The sequence below is a fragment of the Erythrolamprus reginae genome, chromosome 1 (genome assembly GCF_031021105.1).
Source record: "Erythrolamprus reginae isolate rEryReg1 chromosome 1, rEryReg1.hap1, whole genome shotgun sequence".
In the NCBI taxonomy this organism is placed as follows: Eukaryota; Metazoa; Chordata; class Lepidosauria; order Squamata; family Dipsadidae; genus Erythrolamprus; species Erythrolamprus reginae.
This window is the reverse complement of record NC_091950.1, coordinates 405771805-405790540: the sequence shown is the minus strand read 5'-3', so window position 1 is coordinate 405790540 and position 18736 is coordinate 405771805. Positions and strand designations below refer to the sequence as shown.

The 18736-nt window shown below is 45.6% G+C and overlaps 1 protein-coding gene across 1 annotated transcript in view; it reads left to right on the top strand.

The window, feature by feature from the left end:
• MYBBP1A (MYB binding protein 1a) overlaps window positions 1–18736 on the top strand; it is a 108960-nt gene that overhangs the window by 10774 nt on the left and 79450 nt on the right. Inside the window, exons 5-10 of the mRNA XM_070735224.1 lie at window positions 647–754; window positions 2271–2461; window positions 5347–5514; window positions 7948–8065; window positions 12011–12294; window positions 16717–16830. Of these exons, the coding sequence (XP_070591325.1) occupies window positions 647–754; window positions 2271–2461; window positions 5347–5514; window positions 7948–8065; window positions 12011–12294; window positions 16717–16830 (983 nt within the window). The remainder of the gene's footprint in view (window positions 1–646; window positions 755–2270; window positions 2462–5346; window positions 5515–7947; window positions 8066–12010; window positions 12295–16716; window positions 16831–18736) is intronic.

Below are 18736 nucleotides of genomic sequence, written 5' to 3'. Positions count from 1 at the left end.
TATATCTCCTATATCTTCTGTTCTTGCACTGCTTCTTCTAAGTTTTTCTGTGCTCTAACTGGTATCAGATTTGATGGTGTCCAGCCAACGTGTATCAACCCTGAAGCTGGCCTGACTGAGGCCCTTTTGAGATTTCAGTGCTGACACACCGAAGGAGAGGGATAGGGAGGGGCGATTGGAGGTAGTTGAGGTGTTGTAGTCAAAACAAAATACTTTTCTCTTGGGAACCAAGGATATTTCTGCACGTACTCAGAAGGAGGGGACTGGAGTCACCTAGCAACTGGACAATGTCCTGATTGGATTATGTGACTTGATTGCTTTGAGCAAGTGAAAAACCTTTAATTAGGCGAAAACAGTAGGAAAAATTCGGGTCGGTTTTCACCAGCCTGTGCCAATATGACATACTCAATAAACGTATTTTTTAAGGAATATACCTGTGTTGTTTATTGTGGGTATGTTACTTGGAACTCTGACACCTTGTTCTTTGATGCCTGGTTTCCTTTTCACCGCTAACTTTTCCAAACATAATTGCTTTCTCCACTGAATTCCCCCGCATAACATGGGCATGATTTGCTAAACAAATTGGGGTTGGCTGGATTCAACAAAATACACTATAAAGCCTGTTTTTTTGTTTTTATCTCCCTAGGATTCCAAGGCTCTCCTTGGGTGTGTCCAGCTTCTACAGAGCCTTTCTGAGCACTATGGCCATCTAAAGGACCTCCCAAGGAAGACATTAGTCGATATTGTTTCTGAGGTAAGAAAGACTGAGGATAATTGCAAAAATGGGGACCATGTTATTAGCTTTTGTAAAACATTTGCTTTAAGGTAAGAAGTTAGAGAATGACCGGTCTTTCCTCGTCTCCCACAGTGAGGCCAAGCGCTACGTGCGCTTCAGCATATTTCCTCCTCTTAGCATTCGGGAGACTTACGTTTGTCTAATTATCTCCATCTCTCTCCTCCTTTCTTTTCATCCCTGTTAAATATTTTTCCATGGTGTCTCTTAAGGGTTTATTATCTGCACATCATATCTCCTGCTCTCTGCTGTTTGCTATCGTTTGGTACAAAAAACCTGTACTCCCTGCAAGAAAAAAAAAGCACATTCCTGCGGTTAATCCCCCCCCCCGGCATTGGTCGATGCCCCCCCAGTGGTGACCGCCCTACTACAGTGATACCTCGTCTTACAAACCCCTCGTCATACAAACCTTTCGAGATACAAACCCGGGGTTTAAGATTTTTTTGCCTCTTCTTCCAAACTATTTTCACCTTACAAACCCAAGCCGCCGCTACTGGGATGCCCCGCCTCCGGACTTCTGTTGCCAGCGAATCGCCCGTTTTTGCACAGCTGGGATTCCCCTGAGGCTCCCCTCCATGGGAAACACCAGCTCCGGACTTCCGTGTCTTTGCGATGCTGCAGGGGAATCCCAGCAGTGAAAAAACAGGTGCTTCGCTGGCAACGGAAGTCTGGAGGTGGGGTTTCCCAGCGAGGGGAGTCTCAGTGAAATCGCAGCATCACAAAAACATGGAAGTCCGGAGGTGGGGTTTCGAGGACTTCTGTGTTTTTACGATGCTGCAATTTCGCTGAGGCTCCCCTTGCTGGGAAACCCAACCTACGGACCTCCATTGCCAGCGAAGCACCTGTTTTTGCTCTGCTGGGATTCCCTGCAGCATCACAAAAACACGGAAGTCCGGAGGTGGTGTTTCCCATGAAGGGGAGCCTCAGGGGAATCCCAGCAGTGCAAAAACGGGCGCTTCGCTGGCAACAGAAGTCTGGAGGCGGGGCATCCCAGTGGCAGTGGCTTGGGTTTGTAAGGTGAAAATAGTTTGGAAGAAGAGGCAAAAAAATCTCATCATTGCTGCTTCTATTTACAGTGTTGAGAAATAAGGGCAAATAATTCTGTAACTGCTATGACATCAATAAGAAAATAGACCTAAGAAGAACAAGGTTCAGACTCTTGATCATTATTGTAAGAATATATGATTCCCTTGTTGCAGTTTTAATCTTTTCTTCCAGATTACAAAACTATGTGTGATTTAAACTGATGGAAGGCTGCTATCATGTCTCCCCTACTCCTTCTTTTCATTAGAGCTGTAAACCTACCCCTGCCTCATTACTGACTGCTGACTAGTGAAGTAGCTAATTTCTACTGCGTAAACATCATTGATGTTAAAGCAAAATATAACCGTACATAGATAAAAAGTCTGCTGATATGTATTGTTCATATCATATTGTTGTTGTTCACATTTTCCCCCTGGGGCATTGTTGTTTCCAGATCCCAGAGACTGTATTTCAAAAGGTGCTTTACAATATCTTGGAGGATGAACTTACGGCAGCTTTCAGCACTCCTGGTCAGTTGTACCTCCTGTTGGTGGGCATCCAAAAATTCCCCAAAGTTTTTGGACCAGAAAAGCTGAAGGCTCTCTTGGGCACAACTGCTGTTGTGACAGCACAAAACATCCCAAGGTCAGTAAAACTAATGAAGTATCCAGGGGAAACCTCTATCTCAGCGGTCCCCAAACTTGGCAACTTTAAGACTTGCGGACTTTAACTCCCAGAATTCTCCAAAGAATTCTGGGAGTTGAAGTCCGCAAGTCTTAAAGTTGCCAAATTTGAAGACCTCTGCTCTATCACACTCCACATATATGGCAGATTCCTATCTTCATTATTAATGACTATTAAAATAAAATAACTATTCAACTAGAAATAGACTCAACAGTAATCCTCAACTACCATTCGTTTAGCAATAGTTTAAAATTACATGGAAAAGCGTGGAAAAAAAGTGAACTATGACTTATCCATTGTTATTGCTTACAGCCCCGAGTTCCACAAGATTGGGCAGCATAAAATAAAATAAAATAAAATAAAATCAAAAGTAAACTAAACTAAACTAAACTAAACTAAACTAAATCCATCATGGTCACATATTGCAGCTTGAGTGCTTGGCAGCTGACTCACTTTTATGACCAGTTGCAGAATCCTGTAGCCCTATGATTATGATTTACGGCCTTCCCAGCTGATTTCTGGCAAGCAAAATCAACAGGGGAAGACAGATTGGCTTAGCAACTACAGTGGAACCTCGACATACGAGCAGCTCTACTTACGAGCTACTTGAGATAAGAGCTGGGAGGGGAGCGACATTTTTGTTCGCCTCCCGAGCTCACATTCAGGATACGAGCGCCAAGGAGCTGTCTCCTGAAGCCAAAAGCTAACTTCCGCGTTCGGCTTCAGGAGACAGCTCCTTGGCGCTCGTATCCCGCGTGTTTTAAAACGTCACAGCCGGCCTGGGGGGCTCGGGGGGAAGCCGGCCCCCCAGGCCGGCTGCCACGTTTTAAAACACGCGCGCCGCTTTGCAGCTGTCTTCTGAAGCCGAACGCGGAAGTTAGCATTCCGGCTTCAGGAGACAGCTGCAAAGCGGCGCGCGTGTTTTAAAACGTCACAGCCGGCCTGGGGGGCTCGGGGGGAAGCCCCCGAGCCCCCCAGGCCGGCTGCCACGTTTTAAAACACGCGCGCCGCTTCGCAGCTGTCTCTGAACGCTAACTTCCGCGTTCGGCGGCAGCGGTTTTTTGTGTTGTTGCACGGATTAATTGACTTTACATTGTTTCCTATGGGAAACAATGTTTCGTCATACGAGCGTTCTGACTTACGAGCCTCCTTCCGGAACCAATTAGTCTCGTAAGTCGGGGTTCTACTGTATGTGATCCACTTGACTGTGTGATTCACTTAACAAACGTTTTTTTAAAAAACCCTCATACATTGGGTTGTCACATGATTCGCTTAATGGCCATATCTCTTAGCAATCAAAATTCCAGTCCCAAGTGTGGTTGTAGGGCAAAGAAAGGTATGCAGGTATACATTAAAGTAACTTTCCTCTCCTCTCCTCTCCTCTCCTCTCCTTTCTTCTTTCTTCTTTCTGGACTGGATTAATTGCTCTCGGTCATATCTGGCCCATGGCCAAGGTTTCTTCATGGACCACCAAAATTTTCTTGCACACCACCAATGGTCCATGGGCCACAGGTTAATGACCTGTGGTGTAAGAGATGACCCAGCTGAACCGAGGGAGGGCTCAAATGCGTCATCAGTGATGAGTCCCTCTATGCCCACAACTGATCTAAGTCCAGTCCCTCTTGAATTCCTTCTATTCTTAATTCCTGCTAATTTCTCTTGGCTGTTAGTAGTTCAGTTTAATTTCAAGCACCAGGGAAACCAGGAGATCCAGGCAGGTCAAATGAGGATAAAAGTTTTATTGCGAGCTTAAGCTCTCTACAAGAATCAGTACCTAACGGCCCAAGGAAATCGGCGGGAGATAAAGGTAGAATAGGAAATTTCATTTCATTTTAATAGGAAAATGAACACAAGAACAAAGGGACACAATTTGAAGTTAGTTGGGGGAAAGATCAGAAGCAACGTGAGCAAATATTATTTTACTGAAAGTGTAGTAGATGCTTGGAACAAACTTCCAGCAGAAGTGGTTGGTAAATCCACAGTAACTGAATTTAAACATGCCTGGGATAAACATATATCCATCCTAAGATAAAATACAGGAAATCATATAAGGGCAGACTAGATGGACCATGAGGTCTTTTTCTGCCGTCAATCTTCTATATTTCTAGAAGCAGAGGTTTGGGTGAACCGGTAATAGCGACCTGTGGCACCCGCCCCCCCCCTATGCCATCCTATTTAGCCACATTATCAAGGCACACACATGCATGCAAGCCATGCGCGCAAGCAAAGCACATGCATGGAAGGCTGCATGCATGCATGGAAGGCATGCACATAATGAAAGTGAGTGTGTCTGTGCTGGGCGAACCGGTAGGGAGATTATGAGAATCCCACATTTGGATAGAAGGAATTCAAGGTGAGCTGGACTTAGATCTCTCGCGGGCACAAAGAGACTCATGAATGATGATGTGTTTGAACCCTCAGCCTGGTTGTCTTCTGCAGGTTTATTTATTCATCCATCCATCCATCCATCCTTCCTTCCTTCCTTCCTTCCTTCCTTCCATCCATCCATCCATCCATCCATCCATCCATCCATCCATTCATTCGTTTATTCATTTATTCATTTATTTAATTTGACTTCTAAGCCGCTTAATCCCGAAGGACTCAGGGCAGCTTACAACAATATAAAATTACAATATAAAATTACAACAACAATAAAAAGAAGTCAAGAAAAAAACCCAATCTAATTACCAAAACCCTAACTAAAACTCATTTTGGGACAACTCAACAGCATGCGTCCATACCATTCCTACACAATCATATTCATACAGATGGTCAAGCTAGATGATAAATCTCTTTGGAACAATGCCAACACCAAAAAAGAATAATGTTGGGTTTTTTCTCATTAGAATTGTGGAAGTTTTGAAAATGGCAGCCAAATCAGAGAGGAAGGACAAAGGTCTCCCAGCTGTAGGATTGGACCTGATGAAAGTGGCATTGAGAGAGGGAACTTTTGAACTGTTCTGGAAAGAAGCCGTAGAAAATGGGCTACTTAAGGAAAATGTCGGACCCTGCAGGTATGTTGAAAGAATTTGAAATGACCTTTTAGCCCTGAAATTTTTGCACTGAAGAGTAAAACCATTGTTTCCTACAAAGGTGTCTTCTTCATGTATCTGGTTCATTAATTGCCACATTATATTCTGGTATCTTATCTAGCCCTCCTGCATTACTCGGCATATACAGTGAACCCTCGAGTTTCGCGTCCTCAAGGATCGCGAAAGGGCTATTTCGCTAGTTTTCAACCCGGAAGTAAACTCCACCATCTGCGCATGCGTGCCCTTCCACGCATGCGTAGATGGTGGAGTTTCCCCGCCGGGCAAAGGCTTCCCTGGGTCTTCCCCCTCTTGCCCCGGTAAGACCCCAGCGGCGGTGGGCTGGAGCGCGAGCTTGGGGCAGCCTAGCTCCGCTTCCCAGCTGGGAAGCAGAGCCGGCAACAGCGTGGGCGGGCGGGTGGCGCGCGCGAGCTTGGGGCAGCCTAGCTCCGCTTCCCAGCTGGGAAGCGGAGCCGGCAACAGCGTGGGCGGGCGGGCGGCGCGCGCGAGCTTGGGGCAGCCTAGCTTTGCTTCCCAGCTGGGAAGCGGAGCCGGCAACGCGCGCGCGCTTGGGGAAACCCCAGATCCGCTCCCCAGCTGGGAAGCGGAGCCGGCAATGCGCGCGCGCTTGGGGAAACCCCAGATCCGCTCCCCAGCTGGGGAGCAGCCCCAGCAACGCGCGCGCGCTTGGGGAAACCCCAGATCCGCTCCCCAGCTGGGGAGCAGCCCCAGCAACGCGCGCGCGCTTGGGGAAACCCCAGATCCGCTCCCCAGCTGGGAAGCGGCCCCAGCAACGCGCGCGCGCTTGGGGAAACCCCAGATCCGCTCCCCAGCTGGGAAGCGGCCCCAGCAACTCGCGCGCGCTTGGGGAAACCCCAGATCCGCTCCCCAGCTGGGGAGCGGCCCCAGCAACGCGCGCGCGCTCCCCAGCAACGCGCTGCGGGCGGCGGTGGAAGTAAAAACACCATCTGCACATGCGCAGATGGTGTTTTTACTTCCGCACCGCTACTTCGCGAAAAATCGATCATCGCTTGGGGTCCTGGAACGGAACCCTCGCGATGATCGAGGGTTCACTGTATATATCCAGACAAGATATTTAGTTGGGATTAAACTTTCTTGAATTTGGTGAATACTTTTTAAAATGAGTCGTGGTGGCACAGTGGGTAGAGTGCAGTACTGCAGGCCACTAAAGCTGACTGCTAGATCTGCAGGTCAGCAGTTCAAACCTCATCACCGGCTCCAGGTTGACTCAGCCTTCCATCCTTCCGAGGTGGGTAAAATGAGGACCCAGATTGTGGGGGCAATAGGCTGACTCTGTTAAAAAGTGCTATTGTTAATATGTTGTGAGCCACCCTAAGGAGAAGGGTGGCATAAAAAAAATATCAATCAATCAATCAATCAATCAATCAGTCAAATAAGTAAGTAAGTAAACAAACAAACAAACAAATAAATAAATAATAAAAAAACTCTCATGCAGCCTTCAATGGTTTTCTTCAGTGTGTTCAGTCTGACTTTTGCTTCAGAACCAGTGCAGAATGCCCTACTTACTTGTCTCACGTGCCGCCTTCTGCCGCACGAATCCCAGCAACCGATTAGGTTCCACAGAGTTGGTCTTCTCCGGGTTCTGTTGACAAAACAATGTCGCCTGGCGGGACCCAGGGGAACAGCCTTCTCTGTGGCGGGCCCGACCCTCTGCAATCAACTCCCCCCGGAAATTAGGACTGTCCCCGCCCTCCTTGCCTTTCGTAAACTCCTGAAAACCGACCTGTATCGCCAGGCATGGGGAAATTGATATACCCCTCGGCTGTATGGTTTGTTTGGGGTCACATGTTTTTTTTTAATAAAGGTTTTAAAACTGTTTTTAATATTGGATTTGTATTTTGTGTTGCTTGTTGTGAGCCGCTCCGAGTCCCTGGAGAGGGGCGGCATACAAATCTAATAAATTATTATTAATTAGTATTTCTGTTGCTGAGATTTGATTTCCTTAAAAAACTTAAAGAACTCAATCTGTATAGTCTGGAGGACAGAAGGAAAAGGGGGGACATGATAGAAACATTTAAATATGTTAAAGGGTTAATTAAGGTTCAGGAGGGAAGTGTTTTTAATAGGAAAGTGAACACAAGAACAAGGGGACACAATCTGAAGTTAGTTGGGGGAAAGATCAAAGGCAACATGAGAAAATATTATTTTACTGAAAGAGTAGTAAGTAGATCCTTGGAACAAACCTCCAGCAGACGTGGTTGGTAAATCCACAGTAACTGAATTTAAACATGCCTGGGATAAACATATATCCATCCTAAGATAAAAATACAGGAAATAGTATAAGGGCAGACTAGATGGACCATGAGGTCTTTTTCTGCCGTCAGTCTTCTATGTTTCTATGTTTCCTTCTGACCCAAATGTCTGTTCTTCCTTCAGCTACATGTGTTTTCGGTTGCTGGGCAGTGTCCTCCCACTTCTTCCTCTCAACCAGCTAAAGATGGTTCTTCAAGGCGAAGCTATGCGTCAGTATGGATTCCACGTTGTCACAAGTAAGGTAAAGTCGTTGTTTTGAGATCTCAGTGAGATTTGAGTGGACACTACACCATAGGAAGAACGACTGCAGGTTTGGGGCTTGGCTAGTCTGAGGAAAAGAAGATTGGGGGGGGGGGGTTGACGCTGTGTGCACCCCCCACCACGCATATGCACAGGCTTCAAAGGCAACATGACAAAATATTATTTGACTGAAAGAGTAGTAGATCCTTGGAACGAACTTCCAGCAGACGTGGTTGGTAAATCCACAGTAAACATGCCTGGGATAAACATATATCCATCCTAAGATAAAATACAGGAAATAGTATAAGGGCAGACTAGATGGACCATGAGGTTTTTTTCTGCCGTCAGTCTTCTATGTTCTATGTTCACTGAAGCAGTGGAACTGCCCTACTATGTGTTCTGCCGGCTTATGACACAATCCTTCAATTAAAAGTAAAAGTAGCCAAAACAGACACACACATACGGGAAAATGCAACAATAGTTTCTTTATCCAAAGAAAAATAGAAGCAAAACTCCCCTTTTAAATTCAAATGGATTTCTTGTAAAAAACACACACACTTGAATGCAGTGAGATAACAAAGACAATAAAACTCCAGTCGATTAACCAGTAACTGTGATATTCGTCACAGCCACTACTCTTCAGATGTAAAACTCACTATGATTTATGGCCAAAGTCCTGAAATCCAAACAGAGTCCTGAGAACAATCCTGAAGTCAAGGTCCACAAGTGCGATCAGATAATCTTCCAAACTGCGAGGCCGGCATGCTGCCCATATAATAATAATAATAATAATAATAATAATAATAATAATAATAATAATAATAATAATAATAATAATAATTTGAACCCCACCTAACCACAGGTGGACTCCCTTATCACCTGTAATACTTTTGAAGCTGTTCTCTCCTATGCATAGCTCTACGCATGCGTGGGTCTATCATTGTTTCCTCATCAGAGTCTATCGAAGATAATGAGGACTGGCTTCTTCCTGGGCTGTCTGCCAGGCCCCCCTCATCCATCCCACCAACACTTCCTTCTTCAGATGATAATTCACTGGCCGACTCTGTCGGCAGCAAAACAGGCCTGTGACATTTGGATGTTTCCCCCACATCCACCTCCACAGTCCTTGGGGCAGGAGCTGGGCCAGAGCTACCCACAACACTATGTACCTTCAGATAGATGCAACCAGGCCTCTCGTACCTCGGCTCATTTCTTCTGCGGTCTGCAAGGCTTTCCTGAAGGCCTCTGTAGCTGATAACAGAGCTCTGGATCTATCTAGAGCTCTGTTATCGGCTGCAGAGGCCTTCCCTGCCTTTCATAAACTCCTTAAGACCCACCTTTGCCGTCAGGCATGGGGGAACTAAAACACCTCCCCCTTGCCCATGTTGTTTTGTTGATTGATTGACTGTGTGCCTGTTTTTTATATATACTGTTTTTTATGAGATTATTAATTTAAATTGGAACTGGATGGGTGGGCATTGGATTTGGTATTGTGTACTGTACTGTTTTTTATTATTGTTGTGAGCCGCCCCGAGTTTGCGGAGAGGGGCGGCATATAAATCCAATAAACCTAACCTAACCTAACCTAACCTAACCTTCGGAAAGCCTTGCCAGCCGCAGAAGAAATGGGCCGAAAAGAAAAAATGGAGAACGAAAATGGCCGAAAAGAAGGCCGAAAATCAGCTTGGGCTGACATAGGGCAACACCTCACGTGCCCTCATATATGCCATCGCCTGCCACCAGTGGCACACGTTCTATAGGCTTGCCATCACTGGTCTAAAATATTCAGGACCAGATGATATATATTTCTACTTGTTTTGACAATGGTTCTTTGGTGATTAGCCCCCCCCCCCCCCCGCGTTGTGTGTATGTGTTTCAATGATGTGGGGTTGTTTTTGTCATTGTTTACTTTTATTACACATTGATCCAGTGTGTAACCCTGTGTTAAGGAGTGTGCAGAGTAATTTCTGAGCAGTCAAAGATACATGCACACAGTTGTTCTGTCGGGCTCTCTGGTAGACTCCTCCCAAAAATTCACAGATACAAATTTCAGACACACACACGTTTGAAAATTCAAAACTATGTTCTTTATAATGAAAATTCACTTAACCTAAGCCCTCTTTTGGTATAGCAAAGAGCACTCGTCTCCAACCAAACTGGTAATTTGTACAAGTCCCTTATCAGTTCTGTGATACTTAGCTTGCAGCTTTGAGGTAATTCACAGTCCTTCTTCTTTCACAAAGTGAAACACACTTTGCTCTGGTTTAGTTTCAAAGTGGGGAAAAATAATCACACAAAGGTCAAAGTCAGTAAAGCAGTCACAAAACACAAGGATCAGATAATCCTCCACAATGGCCAAGCCCACAGGCTGCTATTTATAGCAGCCTCACTAATTACCACAGCCCTACCCAACCACAGGTGGCCTCATTTTCTTTGATAATTATCTCTCAGTTGTTGTTGCTTATGTATGGCTCTCCGCATGTGTGGCTGTATCATTAACTCTTGTTCTGAATCCAAGGAGGAGCTAGATAATTGATCTCCTTCTGAGCTGTCTGCCACACTCTCCTCCTCCCTGTCACTCATGTCTTCTTGGTCAGAGGAGCCTTCATCATCAGATTCCACGGGGGGGGGGGCAAAACAGGCCTGCTGCATGTGGATTTCTCCCCCACATCCACAGCCCTTGGGGCAGGAGCTGGGCCAGAGCTAACCACAACAACAGTGGAAACAGATATCCAGCTGATAGCCCCAGAGAGACAAGTAATAATCCAGTAATACAATTCAGACACATTAATTGTACAAAATATTATTTACTTTGGCAAATATCTCAGTCAAGAACAGCCCTATACACAGTTAAATCAATCTATACATATAGAAAACTATAAGCCTTACTTGTCCAGCTTACAAATACATAAACCATCATTTGAACACCTAGTTCTTATTACAGCATTGTCACAAAGACAAAACAGAAATAGCAGGCAATAGCAGAGAGAGAGAATTACCGTTCTGGCTCCCTTTTATGGCAATCTGTAACACTAGCTCTTAACGTAATAGCGTTCTATTACAGGAGTAGGCAAAGTTGGCTCTTCTATAACTTGTGGACTCAACTCCCAGAATTCCTAAGCCAATCATGCTAGCTCAGGAATTCTGGGAGTTGAAGTCCACATGTCATAGAAGATCCAACTTTGCCTACCCTTGTTCTATTGCAAGTAAGCATACATTGTTGGTTTGTGTTATATATTGCCAAACCCAACTAGTAATGTACATACCCTGTTTCCCCAAAAATAAGACGTACCCCGAAAGTAAGGCATGTCAGCGGTTTTGCAGAATTTGCTAATATAAGGCACCCCTTGAAAATAAGGCATAGTCAAGTTTACATACGGTACGGTGGAAAAACATACGGTACCATTCAAAGCTGTTCATAGCGGTACCGTAATAATGTGGCGTCTCCTGCTGGCCCCTTCCATTGCTTTGTACCGTCCAGTACATCAGACACAGTCTGCTGCTGTCTCACCGCCATTACAGTCTCCACTACAGTGCGTAGACTGTAGTTCCTCTGGTGGCCGGAAGCTGCAATAGCGGGAATATACTGTTGTACCATATAAGTGCGTGTGGGTGCCATACTGACAGGTACCGTACCGTAATCAGTGTACCGTACGATACACTTTCTTTGGGGGTGTCAGCTTTTCTGCCTGTGAATTTGTCTTATTTGAGAAATATAAGGCACCCCCCGAAAATAAGATGTAGCACAACTTTTGGAGCAAAAATTAATATAAGACAGTGTCTTATTTTCGGGGAAACACGGTAGTATTAATGCCCTGTTTGAGTTGGGCAGCCATAGAAATGCATGAAAGCAAATGAAGGAATGTTCACATTGGAAGATGCAACAATCTTGAAGTCACAAAGTCATAGCCCTCTTTGTGGTCCTCACCCATTCTGTGTATTTCAGCTGCCTGAGAGGTTTAAATTTGCCCCAGAGATGGACGCCTACGTTGACTCGTTCCTTGAGGGATGCAGCAGCCCTGAGAACCAGCTGGCGGTGATGGTTGCCTTCTCCACTCTCACCAACCAAGGTTATCCAGTCGTGCCTACTTTCTGGAAAGTGGTGAGGCATCTTCTTCCCACTGCTCTGCTAAAGTACATCGACTGGCTGAAGAACATGTTTCTCAATCCGGACCTGGACTGCTGTGTGGACTTTGCTACCAAGAGACAGAACGAGAAGAGGACAAGCAGGTGAGCCCCTCCAAGGTTTGGGATGATTGGAGAATATTCATTGCAGGATAGGGAGCATTTGGAAGGCTTGGCCGAAGGCTGTAGCTTTATCTATCACATTGTGCCCCAGTTTCAATAAAAGTTGCCTGAATTTTACCCTTTTAGCATTTGACATTTTGTGATAAGGTAATAAAACCTCTTAGTAGACTGGATATAATGAACTACCATATTTTTCGGAGTATAAGACGCACCTTAGTTTTGGGAGAGGAAAACAGGGGGGAAAAATCTACCTACCAGGTATTCGTCTGGCTAGCATCCTTAGTCTGGTCAGCTTCAGCACATTATTTTATCCCCTGGTTAGGGCTGGAAAAAAATCTTCTTCACAGGGAGTAGCAATGAAAACAAGCCTGCAAAGACTTAGGGCTGAAACAATCTTGTAAGATGGGAAGATCGTTAGCATCTTGTTAGGTCTGGAAAAAAATCTTAGAAGGGAGTAGTAGTGAAAACAAGTCTGCAAGCCTGGGAAGATTGTTAGTACAGTAATACCTCATCTTACGAACCTAATTGGTTCCGGAAGTAGGTTCGTAAGGCGAAACGTTCATAAGACAAAACATTGTTTCCCACAGGAAACAGTGTAAAAGCAATTAATCCGTGCAAAAAAAAAATAAAAATCCCAAAATGGCGCTCTGCTGGGTGCCGCCGCCCGGCTATCACCTTTTAAAACAGCCGGGGGTGCTTCCCGGCGTTCTCCCGAACCCGAACCCTAACTTTTCGGGTTCGGGTTCCAGATGCTGCCGAGAAGCGCCGCCGCCCGGCTGTCACCTTCTGAAACAGCTAGAGGGTTTCTCGGTGTTCGCCCGAACGCCGAACCCGGAGGTTCGGGTTCAAGTTCGGGTTCCGGAGGCCGCCGAGAAGCACCCGGCTGTTTCAAAAGGTTACAGCCGTGCGGCGGAGCACCGTTTTTGCAATCGGTGGCGGCGTTTTCAACCGATTTGGAGGCTAGAAAGGAGGTGGGGAATCCCAATAGGGAATTCAATAGGCGGAACTTTGACGTCACGAAGACGTCCGACCGGTCGGACGTCTTCGTGACGTCAAAGCTCCGCCCATGGAATTCGGGAGAACGCCGAGAAGCCCCCTGGCTGTTTTAAAAGGTGACAGCCGGGTGGCGGCGCCCAACAGAGCGCCATTTTGCGATCTGCGGTGGGTTCGTAAGCCGAAAAAAGTTCGTAAGAAGAGGCAAAAAATTTCCGAACCCCGGTTCGTATCACGAGGGGTTCGTATCATAAAAAGCTACATTTGGAGTATAAGACACACCCAGATTTTAAGCCTCTTTGGGGGGGGGGGGGAAGATGTGTCTTATTCCCCCCAAAATATGGCATATTTATCTCCAAGTATCCTCCAAAGTAATGGGCAAATTGGTTGCATTTGGAAAAAAACAGAGGTAAAATGCTACCGGTTCAGATTGGTTCACCTGAACCAGTAGTAAAAAATGCTATTGGTTTGGGGAACAGGTACAGTATATCCAACAATCAGCTATGCCGCACAATCTAGATTAGCTAGAAAGCAGGATTTCTTGCTGTCTAGCAAAACTAAATCGCACGGCACAGCTTATCCCCCCTCCCCTCACTGTCCTACTTACCTTTGCAAACTTTTAAGAGCTTTGGTGGTACAGTGGTTAGACTGCACTGCAAGCTACTTCTGCTGATCACCGTCTGCCAGCAGTTTACAGATCGAATCTCAGTAGGCTCAAGGTGGACTCAGCCTTCCATCCTTCCAAGGTCGGTAAAATGAGGGCCCAGATAGTTGGGGACAATATATGCTTACTCTCTGTAAATCGCTTAGAGAGGTCTGTAAAGCACTGTGAAGCGGCATATATGTTTAAATACTAGATGCTTAACGCTACTCTGATTCAAAATGCTCCTTTTTCAGCGCTGCTACCAGTTCGCAAAGCACACGCGAAGCAAAGCGGTAGCAGACTTGAGAGGATTTCATCCCTGGAAATAACCTAAATGAGCAGTTAAATGCACATTAATTTAACTTTAATTCTACAGTTAGGATACAATTGGCACCAGTTGCGTAAGGATGCTATTATGCAAATTAGGCAAATTGATGACAATACTGTAAATCACTGTGATGAACATCTGAGAGTAGCAGATGCCTCCTTCCCCAAATGGTTCATTTAAACCAAGTGCCATCACACTGGCCCATTATTAATAGCCGCTCTTTCGTATAACTAAAGGAGATAATAGATGTCTGCTTCATTGCTGTCCTGCAGGCTTTTATTGTACTTTGTACGGTATCAAATTATTTTAATGTGTTAAAATTGCCTATAGAGGTGCTGGAGGACAGGCAATAGATTAAGTTGTTTAAAGAAGCACATAATAACATGAAAGAAGCTACAGATCGTGAATAATGCAGCTGCGTGAGCAGTCATGGGCCTTCCCAGGTATGCCCATGTTTCTCCAACACTCTGCGGGCTGCATTGGCTGCTGATAGGCTTCCGAATGAAATTCAAACTATGGTTATGACCTGCAAAGCCCTGCATTGCATCGGACCAGATTACTTACGGGACCGCCTTCTGCCGCATGAGTCTCAGTGACCGATAGGTCCCACAGAGTCAGCCTTCTCCCATCTACTAGACCAGTGATTTTCAACCTTTTTTGAGCCGCGGCACATTTTTTACATTTTAAAATCCTGGGGCACACTCTCCTCTCTTTTTCCATCCCTGTCTCCTCCCCACCCTTGTGTGTGTATTTTTATACACACTTTTGAACCATTTCCAAAAACAGGTGAGGGCTGGGGTTTTTTTCTCTCTTATTCTTTGGGTGCTTTTTATCATATGCTTTAAATCAAGAGTCACTTCTCTCTCTCTTTTGTTTCTCTCTCCTCTCATTCTCTGTCTCAATCATTTTCTCATTTCTCTTTTTTTCCTCCCCCTTTTCCTCATTTCTCTCTCTCTCTCCCTTCCTCTCCTCTCTCTCTTGTTTTCTTTCTCTCTTGCTTTCTCTCTCTCTCTCTCTCTTGCTTTCTTTCTCTCTGACACTTGCTTTCTCTCTCTTTCTCTCTTTTCTCTCTCTCTCTTGCTTTCTCTCTCTCTATCGCTCTCTTTCTCTCTTGCTTTCTTTTTCTTTCTCTCTCTCTCTCTCTCTCTCAAACACACACACACTCTCTCTCTCTGCAAAAAGTTGCGAGACCGGAACCTGAGCTTCCTTCTTCGCAGCACACCTGACCTTGTCTCACGGCACACTGGTTGAAAAACACTGTACTAGACAATGTGGTTTGGCGGGGCCTAGGGGAAGAGCCTTCTTTGTGGGGGCTCCGGCCCTCTGGAATCAGCTCCCCCCAGAGATTCGTACTGCCCCCACCCACCTTGCCTTCCATAAGTGCCTGAAGATGCACTTGTGCCGACAGGCCTGGGGACATTAGTCATCAGCCCCTACCTATGAATGAATATACACTGCTCAAAAAAATAAAGGGGACACTTAAAAGCAACACAATATAACTCCAAGTAAATCAAACTTCTGTGAAATCAAACTGTCCACTTAGGAAGCAACACTGATTGACAATCAATTTCACAGGCTGTTGTGCACATTGAACTTTTACAGAACGAAGTATTCATTGAGAATATTTCATTCATTCAGATCTAGGATGTGTTATTTGAGTGTTCCCTTTATTTTTTTGAGCAGTACAGTGATCCCTCGATTTTCGCGATCTCGTTCTTCGTGAAACGCTATATCGCGATTTTTCCCACCCGATGACGTCACTCCCTTCCTTTCTCATCTTTCTTTCTCTCTCTCTTTCTCTATCTTGCTTCTTCCTCTCTCACACTCTCTTCCTCCCTCTCTCATCTCTTTCTTTCCTTCTCTCTCTTTCTCTATCGCTCCCCCTCTTGCTGGCGGGCGGGCGGCGGGCGGCGGGCGGGCGAGCGGGGGCATCAGCGAGGAAGACCCAGGGAAGGTTCCTTCGGCCGCCCAGCAGCTGATCTGCTCGGCAGCGCAGCAGCAGCGAGCAGACGAAGATCGGGGTTTCCCCTTTGCGTGGGCGGGTCTTCCCCGCCGCCCACGCAAACTCCACCATCTGCGCATGCGCGGCCATGAAAAAAGGGCGCGCATGCGCAGATGGTGTTTTTACTTCCGCAACCCTACATCGCGAAAAATCGATTATCGCGAGGGGTCTTGGAACGGAACCCTCGCGATAATCGAGGGATCACTGTATCTTAAATGGAATGTATGCTTGGTCTATTAGAAATGACTACTTAAATTAAATTGAGGGTTGCTTAGATTGTTAGTTTTAGTTTAATATTGGATTTCAGATTTTGTATTGTTCTTTTTATATGCTGTAAGTCGCCCCAAGTCATCGGAGAGGGGCAGCATATAAATCCAATAAATAATAAATAATAAGATCAGCTAATGGCATTGTGGTCCTCTCTTTTCGGTCAATCAGCGTAACTGACCACAGCATCACACGCCTAAGGAAATGGATCATTGGCCGCCTCATCGGAATTGCTGAACATCCTCAGGTCAACAAGGAGGAAGAGCTTGTGATGGACATTTGCAGGTAAACGAAACGACATGAGTGGCTAGGGACATTTTAAGAGGAGGGGAAGTCAAAAAGCCACAATGGTCACTCCTTAGTTACAACATCTCCCACAATAGGCCTAGTTAAGACTCTTAGAATACTGTTTTCGAAGAAAAAGAGAAACAGTTTTAAACAAAATTTAATTTCTCTACTTGGCAGCCTTTTTAAGATTTTAGGCACCTGGAGTGGGTAGTAATAATGGAGCAGCAGCAGTAAAAAAAAGCAAATTCCATGCTTGGCATGATTAGGAAGGGAATCGAAAATAGGTCGGCAAGTGTTGTATTGCCTCTGTACAAACTGATGGTGAGACCACACTTGGAGTACTGTGTACAGTTCTGGTCACCGCACCTCATGAAGGATATAATGGAACTGGAAGAGGTGCAAAAAAGGGCAACAAGAATAATCAAGGAAATGGAGCACCTCCCTTATGAAACCAGGTTGCAATGCCTTGGTCTCTTCAGCCTTGAAAGACGGCGTTTAAGAGGTGACTCGATCGAAGTGTATTAAATCATGTATGGGATAGAAAAGATGGAGAAAAAATCATTTCTCTATCACACAATATTAGGATGAGGGGGCACTCCCTAAAGCTCATAGGTAAGAAAGTGAGGACAAATAAAGGGAAATATTTCTTCACCCAGAGGGTCATTGGTTTATGGAATTCACTTCCAGGAGAGGTGGTGACAGCTGTCAGCCTGGATAGCTTCAAGGCAGGATTAGACAGATTCATGGATGCCAAGTGTATCAGTGGTTATTGAAAGGGATGTCCAAGTGCCGCCTCTCTGTTGGTTGAGTACCATTTGTTGGGGGTCAAGGGAAAGGGTGGGTTTTGCCTTCTCTTTCTGCTCAAGATCCCCATGGACAATTGGTGGGCCACTGTGTGACACAGAATGCTGGACTTGATGGGCTTCGGCCCAATTCAGCATGGCTCTTCTTATGTTCTTATGTTTGTAATAATGTGTTTTCTAAAAGTAGCCAATGTTTTTCAAGTTTGTAAATCATATAAGGTTTAAATGATTTCATTCCCCAGGACCTTGAAAGAGCTATTGTACAAATGCTGAAAACTGACAAGGCTTAATGATCTTGGGAGTGTTTGATCATTTTAATCTTACATCATTTAATTTTAGGTAGCGCCAGACACTTTTGGGGAACATCATGAGTGCTAATGGATCTACAGCCGTTACTTTGCCAGCCTCTGTTACACACTGTCTCATGCGCAGGATGGATGTTTCGGTTCCATTTTTAAGCTTATAACAAATGAGGATAGGGAACTAGTTTTCCAAACAAAACCCAGTATTCTTGTATCCCTATCAAGTTTCTAGAGATTCCAACAAGGTTTTTTGGATTGGATTACACTTTAAAAAGTACGCTGATGATACCCAGCTTTACATCTCCACCCCATGTACAATCAACGAAGCAGTGGAAGTGATGTGCCGGTGTCTGGAGGCTTTTGGGGCCTGGTTGGGTGCCAACAGACTCAAACTCAACCCTGATAAGACGGAGTGGCTGTGGGTTTTGCCTCCCAAGGACAATCCCATCTGTCCGTCCATCACCCGGGGGGGGGGAATTATTGACCCCCTCGGAGAGGGTCCGCAACTTGGGCGTCCTCCTCGATCCACAGCTCACATTAGAGAAACATCTTTCAGCTGTGGCGAGGGGGCGTTTGCCCAGGTTCGCCTGGTGCACCAGTTGCAGCCCTATTTGGACCGGGACTCACTGCTCACAGTCACTCATGCCCTCATCACCTCGAGGTTCGACTACTGTAATGCTCTCTACATGGGGCTACCTTTGAAAAGTGTTTGGAAACTTCAGATCGTGCAGAATGCAGCTGCGAGAGCAGTCATGGGCTTACCTAGGTATGCCCATGTTTCGCCATCACTCCGCAGTC